The following is a 13937-nucleotide window of genomic DNA, read 5'->3' on the forward strand; positions in this document are numbered from 1 at the left end:
TATATATATATATACATATACATATATATATATACATATACATATATATATATACATATATATATATATATATATATCATATATATATATAATATATATATATATTATATATTTGATGATATGACAAATAAAAAGTTTTTAAAAACTATACTATTAGATTCATTTTCAAAAATATTTTCGTAATTTTATTTTCTTATAATTCTTATCTATATGAATTGAGAGTAGTTAATTGTTAAAGTTCTTCTCTAGATATCATGTACCGCTTATAAAATAAAATGGAAGAAGTATATATGAAATAGTTGATTTAAAGACATAGTGAACTAATAATTGTATTCCTTTTCAGAGACAGAAATAGTGCAGGAGATTAAGTAGAGAGCAAGTAAAAGTAAGAAAGAAATTAAAATAAAACATTCTTTTAAATATATACAAATTATTGGATATGCTACATATCTATATATATTATATAGAAGAGTGGATAATAAGATACAATAACTGTGTTCTATATACTTTTCTGTGTACAACAAAATCACAATATGATAATAATCTCTACAAACCAAATAATGAAAAATTTGATGTTTTAGGGCTTTATACAAGTATGTAGCTTTATATATGTTCTATCACCCTCATTTATAAACCAAAAAAAAAAAAGAATTTCAAACAATTTGATATAATTTGAATGTATATATATTCCTCTTAGCTTGAATCTTTCACATGAAAATTGGGCCACCCATGACGACGTTCTTGCTCCAATGAGGCATATATACCGTTAGCTGCATGACAAGTAAATATGCCACATTAACATTTGTCATGAACCAAAATGATATAAAACATAGGCATATATCCAAAATAATTGTCACTTTAATAGTACAATTGACTTTTAAATTTTATGCTTCCTTGCAATATTTGCTTTTATAAGTCAAAATTTTTGAACTTTGATCATAGTTTATTATTAATTTCGTCTCAATATTTATGTTTGAAATAGTACCCTAAAAAATAATATTTAGATTTTTAAATTATACAATTTGTTTTAATATTTTTACTAATGCATGTTAGAAAATAATATGAAATTTCTGACTCAAAAAGCGAAAACTTTAAAACCTACTACAGAATATGCTATCAACAACAACTAATACTTACTTTATGAATTCTTTCCAGAAGTCACTATTTCCATCATCAAGAAGCTTTTCCCAACCTTCAAAGAAGTCAGCTGTTGTGGGAGTGAAAGCAGCAGAGGAGCCATTTGTGGAGTTTGTATTGCTTTCAATTCGATTAACAGTGGAAGCTTCAGGAGAAATATTAACCAATGAAGGAAGTCTACTCTCATCTAGGGTTTCATAAGTAGAAGTACTTATGCTCAAGCTTTTATTACTATTATTACTATCCATGTTTGGATATAATTCATCAACTATTGTTTGGTTTGGACCCACATAATTTGGAACATGGCAAAATCCTTGAGAAGTTGAACACATAGCATTATTGGTATTGTTGAGATTACCAAACCCATTTACATTGGGGTATCCCAAGTTTAATGGCATAGTTTGGTCCATATTTGGTAGAGATGATGATGTATTATTACTTGTGTTTAGGATTTGGAAGATGTTTTGTAGGACTTGGAGTTTTGCTACTTCGGCGGCGACATTTGGTTGTATCCTAAGAGCATTATTGATGTTCCAAGGGTTCATCAAGGTACTTAAATTTGGTGAGGTTGAAAAAAGTTGGGAGAGATTAGATAAGATATTAAGATCAGTTCTTGGTTTGTGAGTAACTGGATCAATACCCATTTGTAAAAGCTTTTTCCTTAGATGGGTGTTCCAGTAATTCTTTATCTCATTGTCTGTTCTTCCAGGAAGATGAGCTGCAATCCTTGACCACCTTTGAAAGTTTGACAAAACAACAAAAATGAAATTCAAGTTAATTACTTAATCATATTAAATTAAGGGAAAAACTATACGCAGTCCTTACGGTTGCATATAAGAAGCTAAAAATGGAAATAAATTGCATTAATTGATCATTTATTACATCGGTTGATGCAAAAACTTTCCATAAATTCACAATTTTATTTTCATTTTAGTGTATTTATGTCTTATATGCAATCATAAGAGCTGCATATAGCATAACCCTAAAATTAAATCATAGCTTTTTTATGTTGCTATTTTGGATGTTTTTCTCTGGTAATAAAACTGTCCAATTACTGCATATAAAAAATAAATCTCCATCCATATATCCATCCATATATCTCACTAAAGATACAATGATCATCATACATTCATATGAAATAAAATAAATTAGTACGTAGAGTACGTATAGGTAAAAAATACTCACTTGTTTCCAAGAACAGAATGAAGTTTGATGATCATGTCTTCTTCTTCTTCAGTGAAACGGCCACGCTTAATGTCAGGCCTCAAGTAATTAGTCCATCTCAATCTACAACTCTTACCGCACCTGTTGAGCCCCGCCGCCCTAGGAAGAGCGCGCCAACTTCCATGGCCGTGGTTTTGGATGTAAGAGACAAGTTTTTCATCCTCCTCCGGTGTCCAAGGACCTTTCTTCAACTCACTAATATCATCACAACATGGAGACCTACCCATTTTCCTTAGTTACCTTTTAAGTAATTTGTTTAGTTTATGGACTATGGTACAGTGTTGCTTAAAATGTTTGGTTAAAGAGAAGGGGTTGAGGAGAGAAAGAGAAGGAAAGGGGAGCAGGAGAGTGTTATCAATTGGTTGATATTCTTGGTGGGACTATGGGTATTATATAGGAGGTTAGGAGGGTGTGTTTGTTTCAAAAGATGAATGTCATATTCAAATTAGGTTTACAGTTAATAGTTGATTAAAACTATATAATATAATATACTACATGGATAGAAGGGCTTCCCAAAAGAAGGCAAAGATATAGGGTATTCACATAACAATGCAAGGTTGTTCTTGGGAGAGGGTGTGTATGTTTCAAGGATTTGAAGCCAAGATGACCAATTGAGTGACAGCTTAATCAAGGATTAGGTGATGCAATTGTCATCATTTTTGAAAGGGTGATTATAGCTTTCTAGCTAGGATAATTCTTCTTCTTTAATTTGACACGTACACCGCATAGCCTATGGTAGATTAAGGTAGCTCAAAGAGTATATAGCATATGATTTGCCATCTTTTTTGTCACGTACTTACATTTATAAATTTGGAACAAATTATCTTTTTTTTACTTTTCATGTATTCCATTGTTGACTTTTTAGACTTTACTTTTATAGAATACGTACGTATCAGCTTTTTTTTCTTTTTGATGAAGATCGAGTATGTATTAATTCTATATCATTTTCATTAGTTGAATTTAATTCTATGTATTTTACTATACTTCAAAAGGCAAAATTTTCACATTTCAAAGTGTTCCTTATTCAATTTACAATTTCATTATAGTTGGTACGTGTAGTAGCAATACTTTTTCTAGTTAGTAGTGAACTTTGGATGGCAATATAATGTATTAATGTACATAGTTCTTGAAAAATATTGACTCTTGAGTTTCATCGTCACCTGCCTGGTTGACATATATATGATAACATCTAATATGAATACAAACAATAACATGCTAAAGTGGAACGTTAACAAAGAGTTTTTCTTTCATACATATTCTTAATAGAAAGATAACAAAATTAACCACCATAAACTTTAATACTTTATCCACACTAAACTCAACAAATTAAGGTCCACCAAATCCCACTCTCCTAGATCTATATGTACACAACATAACCTGAGATTAGTATGTACTATCGTATCGAGGATTTTCTAATCGATTCCGTCTCCTTAAAAAATTACATGAATTGAATAATGTCCAAGTAATGATCAGATTTTTAAGATATATAAATACGCATTACAATACATTTTAAAGAGCCCTGAACTATAGAAAACTCATTATTTAGTAGAAACAAATTAAATTTGAGGGCCTATTGCCATTTTTATTCAAACATTTTTCGGTTGGTTAATTGGGCTGCACACACAATCCCACATCGGAGAAGAAGGTGATCATACATAAGCTCATATGAGGTTCCATCCAAAAACCAATTGACAATAGGAGGCAGGGGCGGATCTAGCGTGGGTTCAGTGGGTTCAACTGAACCCACGGAATCTTTGAAAAAAAACAAAGAAAATTCTGGAACAAATAAATAAAATAAAAACATGTTAAATAAAAGTAAGCACGTAAAATTTAGGATAGAATTAGGATAGCTCAGTGGTTTTCGCGTGCCATCATTAAACGCCCCAGCCTTGGCCTTCCCGAGTTCAAACCTTCTTCCCCCCCTTTTTTTGAAATTTTATTTTCCTCCTATAACTTACTCTTTTCTGGCTTTCTCTAATTCTCTCTCCTCGTTTCTCACTTCTCAAAAATCCTAGGGTTTATAAATTAGAATTCGACCAGTCACTGGCGGTCGGCCTCTCTCTCCTCTCGCACTCCGAGTCTCCGAGTTCAAACCTTCTTTCCCCCCTTTTTTTGAAATTTTATTTTCCTCCTATAACTTACTCTTTTCTGGCTTTCTCTAATTCTTTATCCTCTTTTCTCACTTCTCAAAAAACCTAGGGTTTATAAATTAGAATTCGACCAGTCACTGGCGGTCGGCCTCTCTCCTCTCGCACTCCGAGTCTCCGACGAGGCAACGACTGTTAACGACAGCAGCTTTGACCGCTCAATGCTCGTAGAGGAATCGTCGCACAAAGCCACAAAGCCACTTCCACGAAGCATTTCTCAGTTTTCCTCTTCTGGCTTCGCACAGTCGCACGAACCACGAAGGCCGAAGCATTTCTCATTTCTCCTCATTTCTCCTCTTCTGCGAGTCTGCGACGAAGTCATGAAGCCACTGCCACCGTGCCACGAAACCACTACAACTCGAATTTATTTAGTTAATTGACTACTTTCTTTGCTTAAACTTTCATTATTTACCAATTCATTTAGTAATTAGTAATCAAGTAATGCTTGGATAGATGGTTATTTATGAATTAAATTAATGGAAATGCTTGGATAATTGAAATTATTGATTGCCTTATAATTACCATGAGATTAATGGAGACTCTCTTTGATGGGTAAATGTGCTATTGTTATGAAGTTTAATTTAAATTTTGGGGAATGTTATTGGTTATGAAAATTTACTTTGTTGAATTGGATTATTATTCATCATTAGAAATTAGAGATTAAGAGTATAATTTATAAACTTAGTGATGTCAAATTCAATTTAGTGATGTTGAATTGAATTTGTGAATGAAGGATGAAAAGTTTTGAACATTTTTGGATAGATGCTTTCAAAATATGAAAACTCGTATAATGATTTTTTGATTTTTTTTCTTGTAATTTAAGAAATTTTTCTCATCTTTATCGGTTGTAATTTCAAATATGAATAGATCTATTTTATTTTTAAGCAATTTAAATTGGTCTTATTTTTTGTTTAACATCTCATTATTTCCGATCCCATGTGGGTGAAATTCTGGATACGTCACTGATAGGAGAGTAGCTCATTAAGCTAATAGTAGTATATTAGTAATCCTCTCTCTTTCTTCAGTGTGAGACAAGCTCACATATGAGTCAACACTTTAACCGGGTGGTTACGGTTGAGAACTTTTGTGACATTGATGCGTACCTTCTTTCACACTGATGAGATTACCCCATTAATCATTATCCAAATGAAGCTAAGGATATGCATGCAACATTATACTAAACTTTTACATTTATTTAATTGTTCTTGTTCATCCAATAGCAACCTGAGGAAGTACAAGTCCATAACGAATGTTCAATGATCGAAGTCCTACTTTTTTTTTTTAATCCATACGTTATTACATTGTTGTTAACTATTGAATTGCATGTTGTATAATTGTTGATGTATAACTACCCGCTTAAAAATTCCAAGTGGATGTAGATAAATACTGAAGACCCTGGAAAACAGTAAGCTAACACAGTTAAATTTATGAACTATTTACCATTAAGACTAACATTAAGGATCTTCCACGGTACGTAGATACTAAATGAATGAAAGTTATTACTAATTTAATCAGTTAATAATGACCTGAATGTCATTTTTGACTGATTTTATTCCATGTCGCATAATATTATTACTCATAATTTAATTCAAATATCCTGTTATCATCACCCAACAAGTCATCTTGTTTGTCCTTTCTCTCTCATTATCTGCTAAAAATCTTAGTCTCTCATGTTAGCCCTAGCAAATTTGTTATTGTGCGAACCATTTTATATTAGGGCAGTCTTCAACTACTTTTGTTTGCATGGTTCATCTTCTTTCACCAAAACTTTCCCCCAATAATTTCATCGCTTTTTCGTGGTCATATATTTATATTTAATGTCAACATGTATTTTAATGAGTCTCCTAGATACATGGCTCCATAGTCCACACTCCACACGTATGACCAAATGTCTTTGGAAAAAGAAAAAGATTTAGGGCAATTGTAACGCAAGCAGTGAAGCAACAAGCAAGGGAAATTATTCGATACAGTTTGGCCTTTTTAGTTACAATGTAATTTTTATTATATAGTTATATGCATGCATGATGCATGTACTGTATTCATGGTACATTTTAAGTTAATGTTTTGCTCATATGCTTATTCAAAGGGCTTCAAATAAACCAGGAACAAAAATTAGTCTTGAGTGTAATATACACAAGATATATTTTGGTATATGTTTCTTGTTGGATTGTTATATATTATTGCTGAGAAGAACAACAGTGGTAGAAAAGGTGATTTTTTATTTTAATAAGATAAGGAGAAACCTTGACAAGTTACCAGATTTACGAGCAGGTGACACTTTGAATGAAATGAATTCAAGCTAGTAAAGTACTTTGCTTGAAAGGGGCTTCTCACCTCTCCCCTTCCCCTTACCATTGAAGCAAGCAAAAAACTAACATGATACAAGGGAAGGGCTTGCCCCTTAGTACGTACATACAATGATCTTCATGCGTGAGTAGCCGCGAGGAATGAAAGGGCAATAGATGATAATGAGAAAGGACCTCGCGTCTGGACGGGCGGGCAAATTGTTTTGGAGCTATTTTCCTTTTTTTCATTAAAATTCATTCATTGATTTGAAGTCATATAATATCTACAAAAGAAATCAATACTAACAAATACATGTCAAATTATACAATTCTAATAAGGCCAAACCACGATCGTGGAGGAGATCTAACACTTCTGAAAACTCTTGTCTTTCACATCGCTGTCTAATGCATCCTTCTTGAAGGGGTCTATCGATCATTTGTAGCTTTGACGTAGGACTACTTAATTTAATTCAAGTTATCGTAAATAAAGTACTGATATCTGTTGCAACCCAGTACAAATTCCGATCAGCAAATAAACCTTTGGAATCACACAAAAAATCCAAAAATAAATTCCCCAAACTCTCACATGGAGATAGATAAAACCCAATATATGAGTAGAAAAACTCTTCATTCGATTGAGACTGAAATTTATTAAAAACAATAACATAAAAACTAGTAACAAAAAGAAAAAAAAGCTTACACCATCACCCAAAAAGGTGTCAGTAGTCCCTAGATTGAAAATTAGGGTTTTAAAGAAGAGGATAAAGAAGAGAAAAGAGGGGACGAGGCGCTAAGTTAGAGATTTCGTGTTTTTTTAGAGTTTGTCCTTTATGAAACTTTTTTTTATAAAATGTGATTTAAGGAGAATTCTTCTTCATGGCCACCCTTTTGAGGTTATTTTGTCTAAGAATGTTCCTTAGTTTCCTTGGAACCATATATCTAGAGTTGTTAATCTTTGACTCCATATAAATTTATTGAGAAACCCCAAATAATTATATTAAGAAAGTGGAATAAGTTTTACTCTTTCGTTGTCTCTTCTATTTGTTACTACTTCTGTTCTCATTATTTATGATAAAAATTCGTACTTTACATTCAGCGAATCTTCTCATATTTCCTCAGTTTTTTATAAATGCTACAGTTCCTAAAAAGAGTTGTTTCGAATTAGATGTATCACTTTTTTTTTGGAAAATAAATCCTCTGTATTTCTCTCCTATCACATGGGTTTCCATTTTTCTTTCTCTTTATATCTCTCATCTCTAAACATTGTCAAGGATTTCGCAATTTCAAATTAAAATGTAGCTTCTAAAAAGAAATGTATGAAGTATATAAGATCTATACTACTCCAATGGATCTTCTCACATTCGATAGTAGCGGTCAAAGTTAGGCAGGGGAGGCTTAGGCCATGTGCATGGTGAGAAACTGTACAGGACCTCGAAAATATGATGGTCAAATTCGATTAGTTGTCCGTCCAAAGTAAAAAAAATAATAAAATAAAAAATTTAACTACCCATTAAAAAAGTCAAATGTTCACAAAGTTTAATTATCAATATAAGGATGGAGTATTCTTTTTTTTTTTTTGACAAGAAGGATGGAGTATTCTTAATGTAAAAAGGTTATCTTATACATATTCTTGGCAAGGTACTTATTAACACGAACACTTTTCATAGTCTCTAAATAAATAACTTAACTGCCCATAAAAAAGTCAATGTTTGACAAAGTTTAATTGTAATTATTAGGACATATAATTCTGAAGGTAGCGGGAAATAAAATATTGCAATATTGGAAAACGATTTCTTGTATACAATTATCATCAATCTCAAGCTATAGTCCCGTGTATGCAGTAAAAGTGCATAAGACCATTAAAGAGGGAAGGTAGCATGCTAGTATCAAATATCACCCAAAAAATTGGATCTTTCTTAATGTTTGTACTCTACTTTTCCATCCCATTGGTTTTGATATGGATTTATAGCGTGTGATGGTAAGGAACATTTTGATTTGATATGAAACTTTCAGGACCGCATAATTTCCTGGAACCCTCTATGAAAGAAAAGTTCCTGGAACGGTGGAACCCATCACATAAAATCATCAAAGAATAAATCATCAATTCAAATTTAATCTATATTCTATAGGAATTTTTAACTATATTAATATAAACTTTTGTCCATTCTCTCGCAATAATACAAACATTTGATTATTTTTTAATAATACAATCTTTCCATAAAAATATTTCTCCAATAGGTCAAGTTGACTTGTAAACGGTAAAACAGGTCAACAAAAAATTACAAAATGATCTTTTTTCTTCTCCCTCCTCCCCAACCCCCCACCCACCTGAACCACCTCAGCTTAGCTTGTTACCTCCTACAACAAGTTACCAATCGGTATTGCCAAACTGGAAGAATTTTCATCAAAAGTTTGTATTACTAAAAAAATAATCAAAAGTTTGTATTATTCGATAGAACGGACAAAAATTTGTATTATTCTTGTTAAAAAATCATATTCTATATCACCTACCTTTTGTATTTACATATTACGTTGCCTCAATCTCTTATAATATAGATTTTGTAGGATGTATGTAAAATTGTCTACCTCTTTTAGTAAGGGTAAGGAATGAGGCGGGAAGAGATATAAAAGTCTTAACAACTATTAATATTTTTTATTCTATCATGTCATATCTGATATCTCTAGCCATTTATGGAAGGTGAGGACTAGGGGCGGAACCAGGATTTCAGGTTAGAGGTAGCATGATTTTGCTATAGCATTGGATAGTGACAAAGTCCTACTAACTCGAGTATCATTATGCGCCCCTTTGTAATAACCTTGGATCCAAAACAACTTTGATTAATGGATAGTACAGTTTGGGATGGTGATTTTGTTCAAATGATATATTTGACCAAATTCAACTGCATATTAAAAGTAGCGGTTTTTTCACCAAATACCCCTGACAAAAAAATTTATTCACCAAATACCCCAGCTTTTTTCAAAATTCACCAGATACCCCTAACTTTTAAAAAAATTCACCATATACCCTTACTATTAACGGACGTTAGTGCTCCGTCAGCTTATATTTACAAGTTTGCCATTAGTCAATTTAATTAGCCCTAAGTCAATCTAATTAGCCTTAATTAAGCCCTAATTAACCTAATTAACCTAATTAACTTAATTAATCTAATTAACCTAACTAACCCAACCCCAACCCCAAACCCTAGACCCACCACCCAACTCAGCCACACCCCTCCCCCCTCCCCCTCGCCGGCCCCTCCCCTCACGCCGCCTTTCCGGCTTGCCCCCTCCCCCTCGCCGGCCTCTCCCCTCACGCCGCCTTTCCGGCTTGCCCCCTCCCCTCCCTCTCCCTCCTTCCTTCGCGGTTCTCTTTCCGACAGCGAATTCAACAACAGCAGCGGCGGCCGGCGAGAGTGAGGGGAAGGGGAGGCGCGACGAAGGGGGAGGGAGGCGCGCGCGACGAAGGGGGAGGGAGACGCGCGCGACGAGCGACGAGAGTGAGCGAGGGAGGGGGCTGCCGGAAAGAGGAGCGCGAAGGAAGGAGGGGAGGGGAGGCGCGAAGAGAGTGAGGAGGGGGGGCTGCCGGAAAACTTGGCGCGAAGGGGGGGGGGTTGCCGGCGAGGGGAGGGGGCTGGGTGGGGGGGTTGCCGGCGTGGGGGAGGGGGCTGGGTGGGGGTGGGTGGGTTAGGGGAGAGGGGGAGTTAGATTAGTTAGGGTTTTTAGGGTTTTTTAGGTTTTTTTAGGGTTAATTAACTCTAATGACTAACGGAGTTAACCGCCGTTAGTCATTAAGGGCATTATTTGTCATTTTTTTCAAAATCTGGGGTATCTGGTGAATTTTTTTAAAAGTTAGGGGTATCTGGTGAATTTTGAAAAAAGCTGGGGTATTTGGTGAATAAATTTTTTTGTCAGGCGTATTTGGTGAAAAAACCGTAAAAGTAACCCATTGCTAGAATTTCTAAACAGTAAATACATATTGTAAATACAAATTTCAAATTTCCAACTAAAAATAACCTTTGAATCAACTTGTTCTTTCGTCTATTATTACTACATGAACTTTCCTGAATCTCTCTCCTCAATTTCTTCCCTGTTCTATTTCTCTGTCCTTTTTTTCTCCATGGTTCACTCTATTGAAAGTTCAAAATCTCAATTGCAATTGACTACTTTTATTTTCTGCCTTTGATTTTGTTATTAAAATGTCAAAAGCCAAAAATTATGTTGTAGGCTTGTAGCCTATATCTTTAGCTATTATCAATGCACATGAGAACTTTGTTTCGAAAGGAATTCTCTTATAAAATTTGAAGGTGAACTAATAATTCATTGAAATTCAATGTAAGAATACGAAAGAAAATGCACTACTCACATCAGAGATTCACAAGACAACATAACAAATATGTATAATTGTGTATTAGTAAGAAATTCACAAATTATTATTCACTCATTCACCAATTGAATTGAATGACAAAGTAGACAAGTTATAATTTACCAATGCAATAGTGTAAATTCCCAATTCACATCACTCTTTTGAATTTAAAATTCCTAAATACAATCTTTTCATTTTTAAGTTCACAAATCAGTAGATTCCTAACTCACAAACCCATTGATCCACACAATTAATAAACCCATAAACTCACAAATCATTAAATCATTAGATGGAAAAGAAATTCAAAGAGCTTTTGAGAAAGAAATAAAGAAAATTAACTAACAATACAACAGGCTAAAATCTACAGTCACACAGACCGTAGACCCGGCAGGCGGCAGAGGTGGCGGAAATCATCGGCGCGATGACTCAACAACAATTAGAGAAGAATGGCACGTTAAGCAGCTAAGAATAAGCCCTGGGATCCCACAACTGTAAGAATTAATCATGTTATATAGTAAGAATTGATCGTGTTAAGCAACTTTGGAAGCCAACGACTGCCAATGACTCGAGGCAACCGACGTCAATTAACGAGGGGAACTAAGAGAGACAGAGAGTAGAGAGTGAAAGCAGCGTTTGAGTTTAATTTGAGAGAGAGATTGAACGGAAACGATAGCGTTAGGTTTCAGATTTCTTTTAATTTTTCAAATTTTTTTTGAAAAAAAAACAGGGGTAGCATTGCTACCCCTTGTTACTAGGTGGCTCCGCCTTGGTGAGGACATGCAATGACTAATTCAGAACAGAGGAAGCTAAGGCTTAGTTTGGCAACATGTTTAAGTCATTTTAAATGAGTATGTACAAAAACTCTAAGTCAGCTAAAATATATAGTCGTGTTTGTGGTTAGAGCTTAAATAAAGTTTAACCTAAAAAATTGATTGAAATTGAGTTGCTATCGAATATAGCATCTCAATTTAAGTTGCTAAAGTTTTCAGATACCTTATCATTTTAGCTCCCGTTAGCTACCTTATTACATTACTAACAAATTCTGCTAATTTTCAATACTTCTAGTCAATATTTTGACATAGAACAATATCAAGAAACAAACATGTACCCGCATGTGATCTTGGAGTAGCACAAAGTATTATGGATTCAAGGGTTTTTTTAAGGAAAGACAGAAGTTACTGCAAAAGAATTGCGTGCGTGGAAGCAGTTTTCGTCCTTTTTTTAAAGATAAATCTCCTTAGAAGCGGCAAGTTACAATTGGCGCGTTTCAATTTAGGGCTTTCAATACTTTGACAATTCCCACCAAAACATATATATGCTCGACACTGTTCAATTGAGTCGACTTCATGGCGTCGAAATACTCTGGATCTTGTAGTAGTGGATCAATTTCAGCTCTATTTCAACTTATGTTCCCAAACATAGGCTAAATCTATAATTGTCCTTTTTCTTTTCATCTTAACATTCATCACTTCATTTTATTGGTTGAATATATTTGGAAAACTAATTATAACTTCACAAAACTTTTAAATAAGGCTGGTCACACCTTTTGTTTTTTGTTTTTGCTAAGAAAGTAAGTATTTTGATTAAATAAACTCAATTTTATAACCAAACTAATCAAAGGGGAGACAAACCAACTAGGTCGGACCCCCTCACCCAAAGATCAAACCAAGCTAACTAGCTACACCAATATAGTCTCCTACTTATAAGCTTTCAAACCAGCTCATATCTCTTCTAGATATTTTCTGAGGAAATACTAAACGTACTCTAGCCTTAACAATAGTTTTCACCATGATTACAAATTGTTCTAATGCTAGGAACACATTGAAGCCAGTACACTTTGTTCCTACTTTGCCATATGAAGTATGCTAGAGCAGCTATCCCAGCTAGCATAATTTTGGTTCTGAAATTTTGACCTCCTGGAATGTTGAATCCACCTGATGAGTTATTATAGATCATCGGTAAAGCATAGCATTTTACCCATCTTTTAAAATCAGTTAAACAAACAACACTCATATGGCACTTGAAGAATAAATGATGATGATCTTCATTAGCAATAGCACAAAAAAGACATAGAGGATTATTGCTTATCTGAGCAAGCTTGGTGGTAGTATGAAGTTTCTCCTGCACTACCAACAAAAGAATGAATCTATGCTTTGGAAAATTCAACCTATTCCGAACCATTGTATCCCAAGTTACTCTAATTTGCTCTCTAATCATTTTATCATATAATGCTTTCACAGAATAATGAGTCAATTCCATACATGCTTCCATTTCTCTTTTATTGACATAATTTCTTCTACTAACAACTAGCTCCTGAATTAGGAACATATTCCCAACATTCTACATCCTTGTCATACATTGCATTCACCCATCTGAACCATACATTATATTGTATCCTCCTTTGTGGGAATAACTAATACATAATTCCTAAGATTTGCTATATTCCATGATATAAATTCTCTAAAACCAAGTCCTCCTACAGCCTTAGGAGTGCACATTCTCTCCCAAGCAACAAAACCAAGTTTATGTGAAGAATATCGACGACTTCACAAAAGGGTTTTCCAAATTTTTGTGATTTCATTAAGCACTTTCTTTGGCAAAATAAGCACTTGTGCCCAATACATATGTAAACTGAGAAGCACAATGTTTATTAATCGCACCCTAGTAGTATATGACAAATATCTAAGCTTTATACTCTAATTCGAGCTGTCATTTATTCAACAAGAATTTCACATTGAGCTGCTGATAACAGATTGGTACACGCAAGTACTTGAATGGCAA

General features: G+C 34.0%; 1 protein-coding gene across 1 annotated transcript; it reads right to left on the reverse strand.

The window, feature by feature from the left end:
- Positions 1-401: 401 nt before the first annotated feature.
- On the reverse strand, positions 402-2692 carry LOC104908159 (transcription factor MYB41). Its single transcript, XM_010697244.4, has 3 exons — positions 2323-2692; positions 1138-1872; positions 402-770 (listed from the first exon to the last, which is right to left on the reverse strand). Exons 1-3 carry the CDS (start codon positions 2586-2588, stop codon positions 767-769), a joined length of 1005 nt encoding a protein of 334 aa, XP_010695546.2. The 5' UTR covers positions 2589-2692; the 3' UTR covers positions 402-766.
- Between the last annotated feature and the right edge of the window lie 11245 nt (positions 2693-13937).

The sequence above is a fragment of the Beta vulgaris genome, chromosome 5 (assembly GCF_026745355.1).
Source record: "Beta vulgaris subsp. vulgaris cultivar EL10 chromosome 5, EL10.2, whole genome shotgun sequence".
Taxonomy (NCBI): domain Eukaryota; kingdom Viridiplantae; phylum Streptophyta; class Magnoliopsida; order Caryophyllales; family Amaranthaceae; genus Beta; species Beta vulgaris.

Bases quoted from the DNA above. Each gene is read 5' to 3' on its own strand.
- LOC104908159 (XM_010697244.4), bottom strand. From the start codon at position 2,588: ATGGGTAGGTCTCCATGTTGTGATGATATTAGTGAGTTGAAGAAAGGT. The intron at 1,873-2,322 runs GTGAGTATTTTT...AAACTTTCAAAG, and splicing joins CATTCTGTTCTTGGAAACAA to GTGGTCAAGGATTGCAGCTC.